Source organism: Pseudorca crassidens, chromosome 7, assembly GCF_039906515.1.
Source record: "Pseudorca crassidens isolate mPseCra1 chromosome 7, mPseCra1.hap1, whole genome shotgun sequence".
Lineage (NCBI taxonomy): Eukaryota > Metazoa > Chordata > Mammalia > Artiodactyla > Delphinidae > Pseudorca > Pseudorca crassidens.
The window spans coordinates 96,471,800-96,484,951 of NC_090302.1; the positions used below are offsets into that span (position 1 = coordinate 96,471,800).

Consider the following 13,152-nt stretch of genomic DNA (forward strand, 5'->3'; position numbering starts at 1 on the left):
TCACCTCAATTTTATTAGCCTGCATTTTACTGTATGGAAGTACCCTCTGTTCCCTCTCTATTCTGTTCATTTATGTAATGTAGTGGGTTAAATAGTGTCCCCCAAAATTCATATCCATCCAAAACTTCAAATGTGACCTTATTTGAAAATAGTTTTTGCAGAAGTAATGAGTTAAGGATCTCAAGATGAAATCATCCTGGATTTAAAGTGGGCCTAAATCCAATAACTGCTGTCCCTTATAAGAAGAGGAATGGACACAGAGAGACATCTAGGAAAGAAGGGCATGTGAAGATGGTGTAGAGATTGGAGTGATGCTGCCACAAGCCAAGGGACAATGGGAGCCACCAGGAACTGAAAGAGGCAAAAAAGGATTCTCCCTCAGGGCCTTCGGAGGGAGCATGGACTGCTGACACCTTGATTTTGGACTTGCAGGCTCCAAAACTGTGAGAAAAACAATTTTTGTTGTTTTAAGTCACCCAGTTTGTAGTACTTTATTACAGCGGCCCTAGGAAAATAATGCATGTATTTAACTATATAGTTGTCTCTCAGTATCTGTGGGGGATTGTTCCAGGGCCACCCCACTACCCCCAACCCCCTGCAGATACCAAAATCCAAGGATGCTCAAGTCCTTTATATAAAATGGCAGTAGAATTTGCATATTACCTACACACACATCCTCCCGTATACTTTACATCATGTCTAGATGACTTATAACAACTGATACAATGCAGATGTTATGTAAAAGGCTGTAAATACAATGTAAATGCTATGTAAATAGTTGCCAGTGTGCAGAAAATGCAGGTTCTGCTTTTTGGAACTTTCTAGAATTTTTTAAATATTTTTGATCCATGGTTGGTTGAATTCGAGGATGCAGAATCCACAGATACAGAGGGGCAATTGTACTTATTTACTTATCGGTGTTGAATCATAGATTCCTATTTTGTTCCACGTATAATCCATGCTTGTCCTTATTTATTTGACGCTTAACCTGTTGGAGATTTGACCGCTGGAACGCCTCCAAGCTGGCAACTGTACATTTGATATGTTCCCATTGTTTCTGTTCACTTTCTATCATAAGATTACGCTCCTGGCTCATCTTATATTTTTACCTATCCTGGCCCTATCTTCCTTTCAGCACGTGGGATCTTCGTTGAGGCGTACAGGCTTCTCTCTAGCTGTGGCGTGCGGGTTTTCTCTTCTCTAGTTGTGGCACAGGCTCCAGAGCACATAGGCTCTGTAGTCTGTGGCACACGGGCTCTCTAGTTGACGTGTGCGAGCTCAGTAGTTGTGGTAAGCACGCTTAGTTGCCCCGCAGCATGTGGGATATTAGTTCCCCGACCAGGGATGGAACCCGTGTCCCCTGCATTGAAAGGTGGATTCTTTACCACTGGACCACCAGGGAAGTCCCTGCTTTATTATTTCAAGAAAGGTAAAAATGCAACTGAAATGCAAAAAAAGATTTGTGAAGTGTATGGAGAAGGTGCTGTGACTGATCAAATGTGTCAAAAGTGGTTTGCGAAGTTTCGTGCTGCAGATTTCTCGCTGGACAATGCTCCACGGTCAACTGGACCAGCTGAAGTTGATGGTGACCAAATCGAGACATAAACTGAGAACAATGAATGTTATACCACTCGGGAAATAGCCAACATACTCAAAATATCCAAATCCGGCATTGAAAATCATTTGCACCAGCTTGGTTATGTGAATCACTTTGATGTTTGTGTTCCACATAAGTTAAGTGAAAAAAACCTTCTTGACCGTATTTCCCCATGCGATTCTCTACTTAAACGTAATGAAAATGTTCTGTTTTTGAAACAAATTGTGACAGGCGATGAAAAGTACATACTGTACAACAACATGGAACAGAAGAGATCATGAGGCAAGAGAAATGAACCACCACCAACCACACCAAAGGCCAGTCTTCATCCAAAGAAGGTGATGTTGTGTTTCTGGTGGGATTGGAAGGGAGTCCTCTATTATGAGCTCCTTCCGGAAAACCAAACGATTAATTCCAACAAGTACTGCTCCCAATCAGACCAACTGAAAGTGGCACTCCACGAAAAGCATCCAGAATTAGTCAAAAAAAAAAAAAAATTTTCCATCAGGATAATGTAAGACCCCATGTTTCTTTGATGACCAAGCAAAAACTGTTACAGCTTGCCTGGAAGTTTTGATTCATCTGCTGTATTCATCAGACATTGCACCTTTGGATTTCCATTTATTTCAGTCTTTACAAAGTTCTCTTAATGGAAAAAATTTCAATTCCCTGGAAGGCTGTAAAAGGCACCTGGAACAGTTCTTTGCTCAAAAAGATAAAAAGTTTTGGGAAGATGGAATTATGAAGTTGCCTGAAAAATGGCAGATGGTAGTGGAACAAAAGGGTGAATGTGCTGTTCAATAAAGTTCTTGGTGAAAATGAAAAATGTGTCCTTTATTTTTACTTAAAAAACCGAAGGCACTTCTTGGCCCACCCAACAGGTTTCTTTTATAGTTGGACTTACTTGTTTGTATTCAGCTTTAGTTTCCTGCCATTTTCAGTGATTTAATTTTATTTTTTGAACATGTAGAACATTAACATGTTCATACAAAAATATGTCAGAATGAACTAAGAATGGAAAGAAACTATCTTAACATAGTAAGGGCCATATATGATAAGCCTACAGCTAACTTCATACTCAATGGTGAAAAACTGAAAGCTTTTTCTCTAAGATCAGGAACAAGACAAGGATGTCTGCTTTCACCACTTCTATTAAATATAATATTGGAAGTTCTAGATAGAGCAATTAGACAAAAATTTAAAAAGAAATAAAGGCATCCAAAGTTGGAAAGAAAGAAGTAAAATTATCTCTGTTCACAGATGGCATGATCCTACATACAGATACACAAAAATTCTATTTGAGCTAATTTGAGCTAATTAAACTATTTAAACTAATTTAAGCTAATTAAACTATTTAAACTAATCTATTTGAACTAATTAAACTAATTTGCAGGATACAAAATCAACAGGCAAAAATCAGCTGCACTATTATACACTAAAAAAAATCAATCCAAAAATGAAATTAAGAAAGCATTTCCATCCACAAAGCATCAAAAAGAATAAAATACTAAGAATAAATTCAATCAAGTGGATAAAAGACTTGTACACTGAAAAATTGTTGAGAGAAATTAAAGAACATCTAAATAAAAGGAAAGACAGCCTGTGTTTGTGGACTAGAAGACTTGTTAAGAGGTCCGTACTATCCAAAGCAATGTACAGATTCAGTGCAATCTTTATCAAAATCCCAGTGACGCTTTTTGTAGAAATAGAAAATCTATCCTAAAATTCATATGGAATTTCAAGGGATCCCAAATAGCCAAAACAGTCTAGAAAAAGAAAACGAAGTTGGAACACTCATACTTCCTGATCTCAAAAAACAAAGTTGGAACACTCATACTTCCTGATCTCAAAACATACTACAAAGCTGCAATAATCAAAACACTGGCTTAAGAGCAGACACATAGACCAATGGAATAGAGAGCCCAGAAATAAACTCTACATATGTAGTAAATGACAAGGATGCCAAGACTATTCAATGAATAAAGAACAAACTTTTCAACAAAGGGTGCTGGGAAAACTGTATGTCTACATTCAAAATAATGAAACTGGACCCTTACCTTACACCATCTATAAAAATTAACTCCAAATGGATCAAGGACCTAAAAAAAGCTAAAACTAAAAACTTTCAGAAAAAAAGCATAGTGGAAAAGCTTCATGACATTGACCTTAGCAATGATTTCCTGGATATGACACCAAAACCACAGGTAAAACCAAAAAAAAAAGAAAACATAAATTGATTCATTAAAATTAAAAGCTTTTGTGCATCAAAAGACATTATCAAGAGAGTGTAAAAGCAACCCACAGAATGGAAGAAAATATGTGTAAATCATATATCTGATAAGGAGTTAATATCTAGAACACATAGAACTCCTACAACTCAACCAAGACAACCCAAACAATATGATTAAAAAATGAGCAAAGGATTTGAACAGACATATCCAAAGAAGATATACAAATGGCCATGAAATGTATACAAATGACATGAAAAAATGCTCAACGTCACTAATCATTAGAAAAATGCAAATCAAAACCACAATGAGATTAAAACCACTTCACACTCATTTTGATGACTGTTATCAATAAAACAGAAAATAACAAATGTTGACAGTATGGCGGTTACCCAAAAAGTTAAACATAGAACGACCATATGATCCAGCAATTCCACTTCTGGGTGTACATCCAAAAGAACTGAAAGCAAGGACTTGAACAGATATCTGTGTACCATGTTCATAACAGCACTATTCACAAGAGCCAAAAGGAGGAAACAACCCAAATGTCCACCGAAAGACAGAAAAAGCTGAAAAACAGAATGTGGTATATGCATGGTATGTATGCACACGTGTGTGTATAATGGAGTATTATTCAGCCTTAAAAAAAGTAGTAACACATGTTACAATACAGATGAACCTTGAAAAGACTATGTTAAGTGAAAGAAGACAGTTACAAAAGGACAAATAATATAATTCCATTTATTTGAGATACTATAATAGTCAAATTCATAGAGATGGAAAGTAGAATGGTGACTGCCAGGGCTGGAAGAGGGAATGGGGAGTTGTTGTTGAATGGGGGCAGAGTTTCAGTCTGGGGAATGAAAACAGTTCTGGAGATGGATGGTAGCAACGGTGGCACAACAGTGTGAAGATACTTAATGCTAGTGAACTGTACACTTAAAAATGGCTTAAAAGGTCTCTTTTATGCATATTTTCCCTTAATTAAGAAAAGATCTGAGGTGTCACTTTATGGTTTCCCCTTTCCGTGTTTCTTTTTGCAAAATAAGCAGATGCACAACCAGCCAGTCCCTCCACTCCTGCCCTCCCTCCACATCTTATGTTCACTTAAGACAGAGCCCCCCCTTGTCACCACTCTTCCTGTAGACTTTAAGCTCCTCTAGAAACGTATCCAATGTTATACAAAGACTATGGTGACCTGGGAGTTATTTCACTGTTGGGAGGAAAATTCCCAATTTCCATATGTTATTTCCAAATGTTCTGTAAGAGTTGAAAACATAAAATAACGTCCTACAAAAGGACAGCAAGGTGGACACTTAACTGAATATGACCCAGAGGTTGTGCCTAAAAGCATTCTCAGCCTGTGACCCCTCACTCCCTTCCTACACCCGTCTTGCCATTCATTTGTGGGCTGCTCCCTATTTTAGATGGAACTCTTAAGTCCTCACTCAATTCCTCATCATCCCACAAATCCTACTCATTCTCCTTCCCAATGCCCATTGCCTTCCAGGAGCCAAAATGTTGTGTGCATCCCTGCTCCAGACCCCTAAGGAATGACTGAACTTTCCCTTCTGCATCAGTTTTCTCCCAGGATGCTCCTCCCAGGAATTCCTGGGAATTCCCCCAACAAATCCAAGACCAAGCCCCTTGATTCTTCATGCACCTCCTTTCTTGGGTGCAACCACTACCCTCTTAGCTTTCCCACCCCCACCCCCGGCTGCTGCCAAATTATCCTCCAAAAACGTGGCTGCAGCTCGCCATGCCTTGCCCTGCTTATCGCATCACATCCTGCATTTGCCTGGGAGCTAAGATCCTCAGACTCTTGACTCCACACGATTTCCCCTTCTCTGTGGACGGTGCTCTGGCTGTTCTTGGTTCCTACTGCCTCTTCCCACATCTGCCCTCCTCTCTCAGACCTTTCCGGTCTGCAAACACATTCCACAAACACATTCCACCACATCCCACATGGCGGGTTACCAGAGGTAAAGGAGAAGATCTTGCGAGGGTTGGCCGCTAACAGGCGTTATCACAGATATGCTTGCTCCAGGAAGTCTTTGGCAAATCATATCTGATGCATGTAAGACTCAGTTCAGATTGGACTGTGAATTCGTCCATAAGTATGGCCTCAGATGTCATCTCCCCATTCCCTCTTCCTCCCCTACTGTGATTTCGTTCCCCACGTGGGAAACTGCTTTTGCATGCCCCCAATGTGCCAGGCACGGGGCAGGTTTCCTTCGCCTTTCTTGTGCTGGGATTCTTTTGAATCTGCACTTTAAACCTTCTTCCATTGACATTTGTTTCCTTTCACCACTTGAAGATCTCCCATTTCGTCAGACAGCCTAATTTGAGGAAACAGTCGTCACTATCACCATTGCATGTGCTTTTTTAATGGCACTGAAGCCATGGTGTGCCCTCTCCCAAACACATGCGAACACATACGTGAGTGTGCACACACGTGTTCACATAATCTCGTTTAGCCCCTCACATGCAAATTCTTTAAAGCTAACATTTCCCTCATATCAGCACTGTGCAGTATGCAAGCATATACGCTAAGGTTTTGCTGCCTTGGTCATCATTACACCTCTGCTAAGCCCCTCTTGGGGCAGGGCCCTCTAGTTCCACCGATTAGAGTCAATCCATTTCATTTTTGCCTTCCAATCTCCCACAGTCAACAAACAGAACTCTAAGCAAACAAGGCGAAGCTCCTCTTTGGCTCTGGACTCCACAAGACTGTTCCTGAAGCAACAGTGACCAACACACAGACCCTGGACAAACAGGAGAGTGGCCCACAGAGCTTCCTGCAATGCTGGAAATGTCCTCTACGTACCTGGGCCATCTGAGCCGCCGCCACATGCGGCCACTGAAATGCAGCTGGTGCGGTGGAGGAACTGAATCTTTCGGTTCAGTTCAGTTTAATTAATTATAACCTAGATAGCTACATGTGCCTAGCGGCTACTATACTCCACAGCACAAGTCTACCATGAGGATTTCTGTCATTTAAGTGCGCGCTGGGTTAACTAGCCCTCCAGGAGGGCACTGGGTGTGTGGAAACTATTAGGCTGGCAGCTTTGGGGACTTGGGGAAAACCCTCCCCCACTCCAGGAGGATTTGAAGAAGCAGCCACATTCTCCCCGATAACATCTCAAAAGTGACAGAGTGCTTACTGAAGCTCATTCCAGTGACAATTAAAGACACACACACCACATCCCACTGGAACTTAAGACTTTCTGGAGGACAAGCCACTTAGTCTAATTAGGCTAAATTTTTCTGTAATTATTTCCTTCCCTTTGGCTTTTGATTTTTTTTGGTTCTTTCAGAGATAGAACTTGAAAAAAAAAAAAAAACCCAGAAATCCCCAAAATAACACAAACCACACCAACACAATTCCTTATTTTTGAAAAGCCTTCCTAATGTTCAACAATTCCTTGGCCACTCTGCTAATATGATTTTAAACAGATCACACCCCAGACGTATTTTAGACAACAGCACATGCAAGCAGAGCTGTCCCACCCTCATTTCCAACTTGGCAAGCTCCTCGGCAAAACCAAATAAATACATACTAGAAAAAGGAGGCTGGTACAAACCCCAGCCAGTTGCAGCCATAATTAGTGAGCCAGAGCTACTCTTGTTGCTTAGATTTTTACTTCAAAACTCAAGAAGCCCGCACTACCCACCGAACTCCTAGTGTTTCTGTTACAGTGATGCAGTCCAACAATACAAAACCAAAGAACCCAGAGTCACTGAGAAGCGATGTTTTCAAAACCAGTCCTTTCAGCCCAACTGTCCTTTCACGAAATTACTATTGGCCATGGAAAATCCAGACTTAACCAGTAACGCTCCCTCTGCAAAGCAAATCCCCCCTGGTTACTCTGCTTTTGACACCTTCCACTGTATGGTATTCATGGAGTCCACCTGGCAGTCACCACAGGTCCCCAAAGAAGAAAATATCTTAATGACAACTTTCTTCACCATGAACAGAAATATGTCACAGCCCATAGGGAGCTCCCCGTAGGGCACAGCAGGGTAAACCCAAAGCTCCGCAGCCCGGCCCTTCTCCAGGTGGTAAGCACAGGATGCTGCCGGTTCCCCTCCAGGTTCCCAGGGAATGGACGAGATAAACACCAAAAGGCCCCTGACATCAACGAGCATTTTAGAAGATGGTTTTAAACCTTGGGTTCAGATAACAGTAGCCCACTTTCTTTTCCCTGACAACTTGGAATTGTATAATTACAGCTCTCCCTGGGAAAAGAGTTACAGAGTACACAAATTTCCTACACTTTTTAATCAGAGTAGTCAAGAGTTCTGCAGATTAGGGAGGCCAAGCCTTTCACACCCAGTTTCCATTTCAATGATAATGATAACTTTCCACATCCTGGCCTCCCGTGGAATGCATTTTAAAGGAGCGCCACTTCTCCGGCTGAAACCTTGCTTTAGAAATCCCCCTTTAGGGGATTAATCTTCCCTACCTGTCAGACGGGCTGTTCCCCTACTCCGGCATTTCTATCCCATTGATCTCAGAAAAAGATTCCAGAGGATAGGCATTAAACCCAAACTCTGCCAGGCTTAAATGTCTCAGAGGTTAAACCGAGGCTAAAGAGACAAAACGTTCTCAGGAAACAAGTAATTCACTACAAATCACACCATAACAGAGACTGACATACAAACAATAATTACGGCGGTATTTTGACCAAACAATACAAAAACGGTTTAGCAATAATAATACAAATGTTATTTCACATTGCCTCGTAAATCTGCAGATCACTCTCACCAAAAACTACTCTTGGTAAACGCACCATTTTAAACCCATGTTGCTTTTCTGCTTGCAAAATATTAAGCAGATTTCTTGTTAAGTTTTCTAACTATGACTTGCTTTACTAATCAGGAGTTCAGCCTCACTGACTAGAGCCCCTCGGTCACCTAACGCCATTTTTATAAACAGTTTAGCACAGCACCTCACAGGAACGTTACACAGGGTCAGTGGTGGTCATTTTCTCCAGATGGCATTTTTATCAAGTAGACGTGAGGGTTAAACTTGCTCTCACTGTTAAACATTGAAAATTTTCCAATGTGTGATTCTTCTTTGCTTAGTACACAGCCATAATAAGAAAAACATGCTTCCTTACTATAGAGTATATAAAAACTTTTCTTTTTCCATAAAGTCTTCTTATTCAAGATGTTTTCATTTACTTACTTCCAAATGGATCACTATCATTATTTATTACCACCATCACTCCAGGGATCTGGACCAGAAGTAAACACTGCACTGTCAAAATTGGGGTGGGGGACCCCAAAACTCCCAGCCTAACCTACTCAGGCGGGGCACACGGTCCCAAATCAGGTATTTGTCTCGTTAAGGAACAGAGTCTTCTATAAAAATGTAGAACTTATAAATCCTTTTAGAATAACTTTTCCATGTTTTTACATAGTAACTTATGTTTTGTGTATAAAATACACTCAAATTACAGGGATTCTTCTTTACAGCAGAAAAGATGCCAAACACTCGAATCTCCTGTAATCATAAAATTGTATTCATAGTTTTGAATATGATCATATTCTTTGAATTTCCAGCTAGCCTAGCATTCCAGAAGGAAAAGAATTATAAACAGCTTCCCTACTCCCTCCCCTATAGAGATTACTATTATTTTACTGGAAAAAGAAAATTACCTCCACACAGGGTTCAAAAATTAATGAAAATGATATTGGATGGCTTCGTTCCTCAGAGATTTCTTAAACTCGACTGTAAACGACGGCAATGTTTAAACTACTCTGTGCTTTTAAAATGCGAGCAGTCTTTCCAGTCTTCTTACAACCTTTATTTAAGCAACAGACCCATCACCTTTTCTCACATCACCCACCTCCAACTCTTCCCTGACAAATGCAACTTAAACCGCCGCCAGGCATAAGTTTAGGAGGTAGGCTTTTGCAGGGCAATTAACCCCCACGAGGCCACCACGCAAACGCTGTGCAAAAGCACGTCGAGTCGCCAGGATAAGCCCCCTCTTTCCCCTCCCACAGCGCAGCAAATGCATCCCCAGACTCGAAAGGCGAGAGGGATTCTAGCGGGGTGAGGGGTTCAGAAATCCACAGGGATGTTGTTAAAACCCCAAAGACTGACTTAGAAGGTCTGGTTTACCTACCATTGCACATTGCACCCTGAGCGGCTTATGCTTTAAGGAGCAGCGACATAAATGCAAACCCCTTTCCCAAATCAAGTAACAAGGGATGTGTGACGTAATCGGCCCTTGCTTAAACCCAAACGCCCCCCAGGAAAGGCTGCCCAGCATTCCTAAATCTGAGGACTGGTCCCTGGAGCGCGCAGCTGGCAGCAGGATACGAGAAGGGCTGAGCCCCCTTCTCGCGCCTGTTGCCTAACTCTCACCTTCCTGCAGAAATGGAGCGGGGGGTGGGGGGGAGGAAGCAATGCGTGGAGTGGAGACACTGAGACCCACTCACGTGTAAGGGGAGGCTCACGGATTTCTGGGACGTGAGGCGAACCCCCTCAGCCTCCAAACCTGGAGGCCCCGCCGCCTTCCCCCGCCGCGGCAGGGTGCGGGAATCTGGCGAGGGTTGCAGGCCAGGGGTGCTCCGGGGATCGGGACGGCTTGGCCCCCTAGGCCGGTCCCCCCAGGTTCCCCCAGAACCTGGCGGCAGCTCTTGGGCGCCCCGGGGTCCACGCCGCCCAAGATCGCTCGACCCTCGAGGAAAACGCCACCCGGGAGCCGGGCCCGCCCCTCCAGCCTGCCCGAAGGAGGCCAGGTCCCCATCAGCCGAAAGGCCGCCCGGGGACCCCAGGCACAGGAAATGCCGCTTCGGCCACCTCCCGGCGGTGGGGGAGGGGGTGAGGGGCCAACAAAAGGGAAGCCAAATCCCCTTTCAACCAAGCGGCGGGGATAGGGAGCCCCCTTCCCCGAGCCTCGTCCCACCGCGGCGCCCGCCCTGGGGAGACCTCGGCGCAGAGGGGGGCGCCGCGGGCCAGGAGCCCTGGAAGGGAACCTCGGGGAGCAGGGCCGAGTCAAGGTGCTGAGAACCTCGGACACGTCTGCGGACCCGGGGCCCGGCCGCATTCACACTCACGACCCTCATAAACCCCCGGCTAGGGGCTCCCCGCGGGCGCCGGCGCCGCCCGCCCCGGCCTCTGGAAACACTTAGCCGTCCCCAGAGCGCGCCTTATTGAAAGCAGCCTCGCGCGGCGGGGCGCGGGCAGGGGAACGGGGCCGAGGCGGGTGCGGAGGGGCCCAGTCAGGCGCCCCTCCCTCGGGAGCAGCGGCGCCGGCGCGGCGGCTAGGGCAGAATCACGAAGGAAGGGAAACACGCACGAGTCGCGAGCCCCGTACTCGCGCACGGAGGAGGTGCGCCAGGGCAGGCGCGGACCGGCTGGTCCTACCTGAGGTCCCGGACACGCAGAGCAGGAGAGCGGCGGCCGCCCAGACGGATGGGACGCACAGCAACGGCAGCGCCAAGCCCCGGGCCATGCCGCGGGCCGTAGGGGCCGGGGCGCTGGGACCGGCGCGGCGCGGGGTCCGGGCGCCACCACCCCTGTCGGCCGCGCGTCCGCTGCCCTTTCTCCTGGGCACTTTGCGAGTTGGTCCCTTTTGAGCAACTCGTGGTCCTCCTCCTCTCCCGGCCGGGATGCGCCTCTCGGCTCCGGCCGCCTGGACAAGCGCGGGGGGCGGGCGCGGGCGAGCAGGGAGGCAGGGTCCCAGGCTCGCCCGCCCCGATGGGCAGAGCGAGGTCGGCGCCGGCGCCCCCTGCCGGAGGGACACGCCTGCGGCGGGCGGGGCGCGCGGGCAGCTGGGGGCCGGGACCGGGGGCAGCAGCTCAGTCCCCGGACGTGCCTCCCGCTCCCTCCCTCGAGCCTGCTCCTCGGGACGCTTGGCCCCAAAGGTGGAGCCTTGGGGGCGTACAGCCAAACCTCGGGGTGGGCTCCCCTCGCCGAAGAGACGCCCGGGGCAGTTGGCACCCATCTTTAGGGGGCGGGACCCCCGGGGGCCTGGTCATAAATCTGTAACTCAGGACGACTCTGCGCCCCGCCAGCCTACACTGGGGCAAACCAAAGAGCCACCCAGTCCCAGAAACTGGCGGCGCGGGAGGAAGAGAAGCAGAACGTTCAAGGAAAGAAACAGGCCGCGTCCCCGCCGGGGACTCCCGGCCCCTCCTCGCCACGCTGCGCCCGGTGGGGACAACTTCGTCCCTCCAAAATGCTCAGAAACTGCTAAGAGTAGAGCTGCGTGGAGGGAGCTCTCGGGAGTGCGATGCTATCTGAAGCCACCGCGGCTTTGGGTTTACTGTTAAAAGCAAATTGTGTAATTTTACCCATTAAAGGCCACTATTTGTTCTCTGCAGAGCCTCAGAACATGCAGAAGTAATTTGCTTCACTTGTAAAAGACATTTTGAACGCAATTCAAATAGCATATTTTCTTGCTTATTCTTGGTTTTGCTTAACACATGCAAAGGTCTGGAATTGGAAGGCCTGACCCTCCTGTTTGTAACTTAGGAATTTTCTTTGTTTTTGCTCTCTTGGAGGAAGGATTCGGAACCTCCAGGGGCTCAGTTGTTTGTTTTGTGCGATTTATCTTTTAACTGATTATCGAACAGTTTGTTTGGCGCTTTTGCTCAAACACCATTTCCTGCGAGTTGGCGTGAATTCGGGAGAGACCCGGCCTTGGGTGCCAGGCCCGCAGACCCCTGAGCTCGGCCCCCTGGAAATGCCCTTCCACCGCCTCACACATGGCAGGAAATAAAAGTCCTCTTGCTGTGGTCTGCTGACAACGTGACTGAGCCAGCCCCGCCCGTTACGCCTATTCAAATTATTTAGGCCTGTCTGTCTCTGCCGAATCTATTTGGGGGAATATCCCACACAGTTCTCGTTCCTAAAGCAGACGAAGGACTCTAACTCTGACTGGCCAGGGGCGGCCAGGGATCCAAGGCAGAATGGGAGAAGATGGTAAAATCATTATCCAGCTGCAGCGGCCCGCAGACAGCTGCTCCTCCGGCCACCACTGTTGCGGGTCTGAACCGCGGGCCGCTCTCCCCGGTGTTCTGTGAGGACTGCCAGGTGTTTATCTTTGGGTGTTTCCTCCCTTTTCTTCCCCTGGGGGCCCTCAAGGATGCTTTTAGAGTAAATAAGGCTTTAAGAGTTGGTCTTGAAGCATGAGTTCCAGACTCGTCCATTCTGGATTTAATGAAAAACAGACAGAGAGGGCAGAGAAAGGTCCTATGAGCCTTGCCTTCAAAAACCGGTTAATCAGCAAAGCTTTGTCCTTTTCATGGACCTGCACCCCTTTTGCTTTCCACTGCATATGCTTGAGGTTGTCCTTCCAGAACCAT

General features: G+C 46.3%; 1 protein-coding gene across 2 annotated transcripts in view; it reads right to left on the reverse strand.

Moving 5' to 3' along the window:
- The window catches only part of ROR2 (receptor tyrosine kinase like orphan receptor 2), a 214,560-nt gene extending 202,756 nt beyond the window's left edge, over positions 1-11,804 (reverse strand). For both annotated transcript variants that reach the window (XR_010945137.1, XM_067745046.1), the window contains exon 1: positions 11,210-11,804. Coding sequence is in view for 1 of the 2 variants with exons in the window: in XM_067745046.1 (XP_067601147.1) it covers positions 11,210-11,789 (580 nt within the window). In the remaining variant the exon portion in view is untranslated. The remainder of the gene's footprint in view (positions 1-11,209) is intronic.
- Positions 11,805-13,152: the final 1,348 nt, after the last annotated feature.